Source organism: Onychostruthus taczanowskii, unplaced genomic scaffold (genome assembly GCF_017590055.1).
Source record: "Onychostruthus taczanowskii isolate IOZ18803 unplaced genomic scaffold, ASM1759005v1 scaffold13, whole genome shotgun sequence".
NCBI classification, from domain to species: Eukaryota; Metazoa; Chordata; class Aves; order Passeriformes; family Passeridae; genus Onychostruthus; species Onychostruthus taczanowskii.
Window position 1 is genome coordinate 10,553,993 of NW_024498462.1, and position 7,710 is coordinate 10,561,702.

Genomic DNA, 7,710 nt, shown 5'->3' on the forward strand with positions numbered 1-7,710 from the left:
TTCCAGATCCTGCTGAGCCACTTCCCATCCACAGGCAGCTCCTTGCTCTCCCTCCTCCTTCCCAGATCCCCATCCAAATTCTCCTCAAGTTCCTGCTCTCCCTGCCAGCAGCTGGGGCTCATTCATCACCTCCTGCCTCCCTGTTCTGGCTGTGCTGGAGAGGAGCTGGCTTGTCCCCTCCCTGAGTCCCCACGTGCAGCTCCCCAGGGACCACATCCATCCATCCTTAGCCCAATCCCAGACTGGGAGGGACTCCCGAGGGTGGAGGCAGCAGGAAGGGGCTGCAGGATCCCTGTCCATGAATTCCTGCCTCACTCGTGGGATGGGGAGGGCTGGCCACTGCTTCTGTGGGAAGACAGCTTTCCCTGTGAGCAGTGGCAGCTGGAATTTCTCATGGATAGGGATTTGTGCTTGCAGCTCCCCAAAATGAAAAGGAAACCGCCCGCTCCCAGGAACAATGTGAGGGAAAAGCTGCTGTTTGCTTACGTTCAGAAAGCAATTATCCCTTCATTACTGGGGATGCTGAGGGTTTCCAGAGGGAGCTGCTCTCTAAGAGCGGGAATGCCCTGTGAGTGTCCTTCCCTGCTGCTCAGGAACAATCCAGAGCTGGGAGCCAGGAATGCTGTCCAGCTGCCAGCCTGGCGAGCTCCAGCTGATGCACAGAATATTCTTAGTTGGAAGGGACCCACAAGGATCGTCGAGTCCAGCTCTTAAGTAAAAGGCCCATCCAGCAGGGAGAGGAGGGGCAGATGGAGACTGGGAGGAAAAGAGTGGGATTTGACAAACTGAAGCACCCACAGAGAGTGGCTCAGTGTGGGACTCACAGCAAAGTCTGTCCCTAGGTTATCCCAGTAATCCCAAAGGACTGGGTGGTGGATCCATAAATCCCTATATTGAGGGACCCCAGTTAGGGTTTACTGTGTTGTGAGATATGATGGAATTTCCCACTTTGTTGTTATTCTGGCTTTTAAAAAGTTTAGGAGTTGTAAAGGCAAATGTTTTGTTATAATTATCCCAGTTACAAAGTCAGGAATGGTGAAGTTAAGGAACACCAGAACTAAAATCAATAATGTGACCCAAAGCTTGGCCTCCATTTGCCTGGAGAAGACAAAGCTCCAGGGTGCCCCTTCCAGTGCCTAAAGGGACTTCAAGAGAGCTGGAGAGGGATTTTGGACAAGGGCCTGGAGTGACAGGACAAGATGGAATGGCTTTAAGCTGAAAGAAGATAGATTTAGATGGGAGATTGGGAAGAAGTCCTTCCCTGTGAGGGTGGGCAGGTCCTGGCACAGGGTGCCCAGAGAAGCTGTGGCTGCCCCTGGATCCCTGGAAGTGCCCAAGTCCAGGGTGGACAGGGCTTGGAGCAACCTGGGCTAGTGGAAGCTCTCTCCCTGCCCATGACAGGGGGTGGAATGGGATGAGATTTAAGGTCCCTTCCCACCCAAACCATTCCATGATGTTTCTGTGATGACCATTCCCATGGACACAGTCGGGAACAGGGATCAAACAAGATCAGCTGCAGGGTCAGCCCTAGGAGCACAACAGGCTCTGCACTGGGTTTTGAGGGGGGGAACACAGAGGGTTGGAGGGACAGGCGACCCCATGGTGTGCCCAGAGCTAGAGAGGAGTCCCTGCTCCCACTCCCTGGTGTGTAAGAACACAGAGGGTTGGAGGGACAGGTGTGCCCAGAGCTAGAGAGGAGTCCCTGCTCCCACTCCCTGGTGTGTAATCCTGGGATCCCCCTGTGGATTCCCTGCTCCCTGTCGTGCTGTGACTGTGTTTGTGTTGCTCCTGCGCTTTTCCTCCTGACGGGTACTGAGTGACCGCCGTTTTCTCATACTGAGATCTTTCAGGTGGAGTCCTCAATGACTGGTCTCGCATCACTCTGAACCCCAAGGTGTTTAAGCTGCATGCCCGCAGTGGGGAGCTGGAGGTACTGGTGGACGGCACATACTTCATCTATAGTCAGGTAGAAGTGAGTACGGTCCTAGGCTAACTCCTCCTATTCTTGTGTTCCGGTGGAAGCCTTGCATGAACCACGAGAGGGCTCCAGACAACAGCCAAATGCCAGCAGCTGGTGTGGAGCTGTAACCGCTGCGGCTCAGGAGGGGTGTGGGGAGGAGTGTCACACCCCTGTCACCGCCAGGACACCGCCCGCCAGGCATTAGTCACTGAAAGCACACCCCACACCCGCCAGTCCCGCGCTTATCCCTCCATTTATCCATGTCCCGACCCTTCCAAACCTCCCTGCAGGCAGGATGCTGAGCTCAGTGCTTTAAAAGACCCATACTCTGGTTGTTTGTGGTTATTTTGGAGCTGTGTCACTCTGGAAGCACAGGACTCCCAGCCCAGGTGGTTTGGCCAGATTCCAGCCCAGGTGACTCCTTTTGCCTCCCCCTGCTCCATGTAGCTCCTCCCCAGAGCCAGCTCTGGGATGAAGTGGACCATGGATGTCAGGTGCTCTTCCATGGAATTGGTGACACCAATTGGTGTCCAGTTTGGATGGGGACTGAAAATATAACTCCACATGGGTCAAAGTATAATTGTTTCCCAAGTGCTTGATGCTGATTGCTGGCCATAGTGTTGGACCAGTGAAGCCTCATCATTTGTGGTCCATCAAGGAAAAAAAAGAGATTCAGTGTTCAGGCAGCTCCTGCCGCCAAAAGGGCTGGATTTCCTTTCTCAGGAAGAAGCAGCTCCCTGAGACTGACTTCTCCTTGGACAGGTCTTCCTCCACAGCTCTTTGGAATCAGAGTGTAGGAGGAGAGGGTTAAGTAAGGACGAGTAGAGTCACAGGGCCTTGGAAGAAGTCAGGGAGTTCAATCAGTAGAAGCACTGTGAGGTGATTTCCTTCCAAGCTGTGGAGGTTGGGAGGCTTTTCCCTGTAATAGCTCGTGCCTGTGCAAGCACCGAGTCCAGTTACCCAGGAGGCAGCTCCCAGGCCACCTTAGGGCAGTTCTGATGTCACCACTAAAGGAGGCTCCTGGCACCAGGAAGCAGGACTGGCCAGGTAAGTGCAAGAGGCCTTCAGTGGAATGTGTGTGTCTGTGTGTGGGGTGAGGAGCTGTTGTAGCACGCAGGGGGTCCTGCATGGCTCTGTGCAGGTGTGCCACTTCCCTGGAATAAGCAGGATGATAGCTCAGCCTTAGGCACGTGGATTCAGGGGTTTTTGCATGCTTGGGTCAGTCTGAAGCGGAATAAAGGAGGTTCCTGGTTGGTTTGGGGCTCTCCCTGCCTCGCACAAGTCACCTGTGAGTGCAGGTGCTGGGGCCAGCAGGGGCTGCACACACCCCCAGGACGCTGCACTTGCTCCCCACACCCCAACCCCCTCCCTGACCCCTTTCTTCTCCCTGCTTCACACCAGGTCTACTACATCAACTTCACCGATTTTGCCAGCTACGAGGTGGTGGTGGACGAGAAGCCCTTTCTGCAATGCACTCGGAGCATCGAGACCGGCAAGACCAACTTCAACACCTGCTACACGGCCGGGGTGTGCCTGCTCAAGGCCAGGCAGAAGATCGCCGTGAAGATGGTCCACGCTGACATCTCCATCAACATGAGCAAGCACACGACTTTCTTTGGGGCCATCCGCCTGGGAGATGCTCCCGCATCCTAGAGAGGAACTTGGCGTGGCCAAGGACACCCACGGAACTGCCCAGTGCTGCTGTTCATAAAGCGTATCAGTATTTCAGGGGTTCTGTAATCCGGCCATAAAGGAAACTGATCCAGAGCTATTTATTCCTATATGTGAATGCAGGAAGCACAATTGTCCTCTGTGACTCGCGGGGAGACTCGGATCAAACCAAAAAGCTGGTGGGGAGAGCGTTGTGAGGAGGAAAGGCTGTTGGGTGTGCCTTGTCTCAGTATTTCAAGTATTACTGCACTGATACTCTGCTCTGTGACCTTCACACGAGGCTTGCTGGGAGAGCTGGGGGCTCTGCTCGGATGTTGGCACTGGCAAGAGCATCCCAGGCGGGAGGACACGGACTCCTGTCCCAAAATCCCAGCCAGGCTCCTGCATGTGCACGCTAACGACAGCCAGGAAGGGGGTTCTGGCTTCCTGCCTTCCCAGGGGGAGCTGGAAGGGCTGGGGGGCGAGGGGAGGTGCGTGAGACAGGGTCAGTGGTGTTTACATTCATCCTCAGGAGGAGGAGGAAAAGTGCCTCGACCTAGAGCTTGGAAAAAAAAGCAGGAAGTGCGAGAGGAAGAGGAATAACTAGAGCAGGCTTAGCAGATAGGAAACTGCCTCCACATTCCAGAAACCACCAAATCCCAAAGAAAACGCCGATTCCCGGGTCCAGGCCTCTGCTCCTTTCAGCTCCTGCCCTTACCCCAGAGGTAACCTTGCCCCAGCAGGGGCTGCCTTCAAGTACTGCTGCTGTTACAGCAAGTTGAGTTGGGTTGAGGGTATTTTGGTTTTGTTTTTTTTTTTGTTTTTTTTTGGTTTGGTTTGGTTTTTTTTGGGGGCAGGGAGGTTTGTTTTGTTCTTTTTAATTAATATTTTGCAAACCAGAACACATTTCTACAGGCTTCACCGAGCCACGTAGAGCAGCCACAAGTACTTGTGACAACACTCGGAGGAAGTTTGTTATGTTTAAGAATAAAATATTCAAACAGGAATTTTTTTTTCTGTTTTTATAGCAACTGCCCTGCTTTTAGATGTGGTTTTTAGCTTTCCTCCCCCCCACCCCTTTCCTTTTGGCACCCTTCTACCTAAAATAAGTGGTGATGGAGACTTTAGCAAAGGAAAAAAAATGGGATTTTAAAATCCGGTCCAGCATGAAGTCACCACTTTTTCTTTTCTCTGAGCCCTGCTGAGTCTAGTCATAACTTGATTTCTGGTGACTAATAGAGGAGCTGGGACACTATTGTTTCTTTTGGCTTCTTGAGCAACTCTGTCCCGTTACCTCCCCTCAGCTGGGGAGACCTAAAGCCATAAGATGCTCTGAGCCATAAGAGGCACAAATTGCTCTGTTGTCTCAGCCCTTGGCTCACACTTGTTCAGCTTGGTTGGGGTTCTGTTTCTTTCCAGCCTGTTTGTGCTTTCAGGAGGGGAGCGAAGTAGCAGCTTGTGTAGAAATGGGACAAATCCTGAAGTGACATCTTCAGCTTGGAGCAGGGAAGGTTTTGGGGACCTCAGTGCCTCAGGGGGCTCCAGGACAACTGGAGAGGGGCTTAGGACAAGGGCCTGGAGTGGCAGGACAAGGGGGAATGTCTCCCCACTGCCAGAGGGCAGGGATAGATGGGATATTGGGAAGGAATCCTTCCCTGTGATGGTGCTGAGGTGCTGGCACAGGGTGCTCAGAGAAGCTGTGACTGCCCCTGGATCCCTGGAAGTGTCCAAGGCCAGGTTGGATGGGACTTGGAGCAATCTGGACTAGTGGAAGCTGTCCCTGTCCATGGCAGGGTGTGGAACTGCTTGTTCCATAAGATCCCTCCCAGCCCAGTCCTGTGATTCCGTGGTCTTGGTGCTGGCTCCACGCAGAGGTGGCTCGTGGTCACCTGCAGGGTGTGGGAGGGACGTGTCCCAGCGCTGTGCTGTGGCCTCGGAGGGTCCGCCCTGCCTGGAGCATTCCTGGCTCCAGCCCTAGCGAGTGATGTCCCTTGCCAAGTGTTGCAGTTATTGGGAGACAAAAATTCCTCGGGGCAGCGGCGTTGGCCGCGGCCTCGCTATTCACAGGAGCCGTGCACTTCGGGAAACAACTGCGTGACAAATGGGCTGCTCTGGCTTTTTAGTGGCTTCTCCTCCCTTCAGCCTCGACATGTGGGATGGGCAAGAGCCTTGGGGGCTCTTCACTGGGCTTTGTGGTTTTCTTTCCTTTCAAATGGATTAAGAGGGACATGTTCCTGTGACAAGAATGAAGCGGGACAACTGTGTACAGTGAGAACATGAAGCAAATCGTTAACAGGATTGCTTTAGAACAGGCCTGAGCAGCAAGGCTGGGGGCAGCCATAAATAACGGGGGGGTTGGGAGAACCCAGGATGGAGTTTGCATTCCTTGTCCCCCGCTGGCAGGATCTGGGATGTGCTCCATGGCTGTGGGCAGGGGGAGGCAGAGGGAGAATCCCTTTGCTCTGTAAAAGGCCAGAGTGTTGCTGTCCCCTGTGGTGTGTGCTCGGGATGTTGGAGGAGAGCAGGAGACAGCAATTCCTGCATGGAAGTTCTTCCTGGTGTGTGCTTGGGGTGCGGGAGGAGGGCAGGAGGGAGCAATTCCTTCATGGAATGTGTTAACAGGCTTTTTCTGGTGCTCATACTAACCAAAGTGTGGGTTGGAGATGTGGAATTGGAGCTGGCTGCAGGTGGCCTTGGCAAACTCAGCTTTTTCCTGCTCTCAGTGTTCCTGGTGGGATGTCCCTCTCCAGCCACACCAGGAGCTCCCGTGGAAGGTCTGTACAGCCACAGCAGAGTGTTGGCTGTGCTTTGTGAGGGGACAGCTTGGTCCTTCAGGGATGGGAGAGGCAGTGTCCCCTTGCTGGGATCAGAGCTGCTCAGGAGTCACCTTCCCAATGCCCTGGGAATGCAGGGAAGGAAGGGCAGATCCAATGGACTTGGATAACCAGGTATCCTGCTCCCAAACAGCCAGGCTGGAGCCCATCACCCACAGCAGGGATGTGACCTGGGCAGGTGGTTCTGTCCCTGCTCCCTCCGCACCTCAGTCCTGCTGCTCGTTCCTCACATCCTTTGGAGACTGCTCCCACAAAAGCCTCGGGAGGAGAAGGGAATCTCCAACAGATCTGCTGGAGCCAGCATGGAGGGCAGGAAGGCCAAGAAGCACAGGGTGGCTGGTTTCAGAGCAGACCTCTCTGCACAGGCCGTGTGGTTCACTCTGCCTTTATCACAATCCAAGAGAAGCCTCTCGGTGCTTGCCGGGTCTGATCCACACCCGGCGCTCCCACAAAGGGAGTTCACAGCCTTGGGATGCAAATGCCCTGGGATTCTCTGCAGAAGTCCCTGATCCAAATCAGGGACTTTTCAGCTGCTGACAGGGGCTGTGTCACCGTGCAGAGTCATGTCCAGCAGTTGGGGTGCAGGGGACAGGCCGGGCTTCCCTGGGTGTGGCAGGGCTGGATGTGCCGGTTCTGTTTTTGGGAGGGCCCGGGGGTCATCCAGAGGTCGGTGTTTCCCTGGCAGGAGCTCACATCTGCACAGATGTGCTCTGTGCTCGCTGCTGCCTCCAGCCCCGGCACCGCGGGGCATCAGCCCAAAACGCTGTCCCTGGCCTGTCACCGCTGTCCTGCCTGACCTGGATGCTGGGGACAGCCAGCTCAAGGCTGAGTCACATCCTGAGGTGACAAAGTGTCCCCCACCACGCCGACTGTCAGAGGGTGAGGGGTAACTCAGTTGTGTAACTCTCTCTGTGTGTATACATATATAAATAATCTATATTTATTTATTTATGTATTTTATGTCTATATATATATTTTTTTTCCTGCCAGACACATCCAGGATTACAGCATGAGCTCTGTGGCTGAAACTTCACATCCTTGGACAGCCTTTCAGTAGCCTGAGTTGCTCCTTCACATGCAATTAGCCACTCTGAGGCAAAAAAAACCCCAAACTGTGCTTTTTGGAGAGTGCCCCGTGAAGCGTGAGGGGCGTGCCCCCAAGGAGTGTGTCAGCACTAGGTGGCACAAGGACACGGAGATACCATCACCAAAAAAAATGTCCCTGTGGGTGGGGCACAGCTCCGGGCGCACAGATCCCACCTGGCG

At 54.2% G+C, this 7,710-nt stretch overlaps 1 protein-coding gene across 1 annotated transcript in view; it reads left to right on the top strand.

Moving 5' to 3' along the window:
* EDA (ectodysplasin A) overlaps positions 1 to 4,617 on the top strand; it is a 61,296-nt gene extending 56,679 nt beyond the window's left edge. Inside the window, exons 7-8 of the mRNA XM_041396747.1 lie at positions 1,851 to 1,966; positions 3,362 to 4,617. Of these exons, the coding sequence (XP_041252681.1) occupies positions 1,851 to 1,966; positions 3,362 to 3,613 (368 nt within the window). The 3' untranslated portion in view covers positions 3,614 to 4,617. The remainder of the gene's footprint in view (positions 1 to 1,850; positions 1,967 to 3,361) is intronic.
* The last annotated feature ends 3,093 nt before the right edge of the window (positions 4,618 to 7,710 follow it).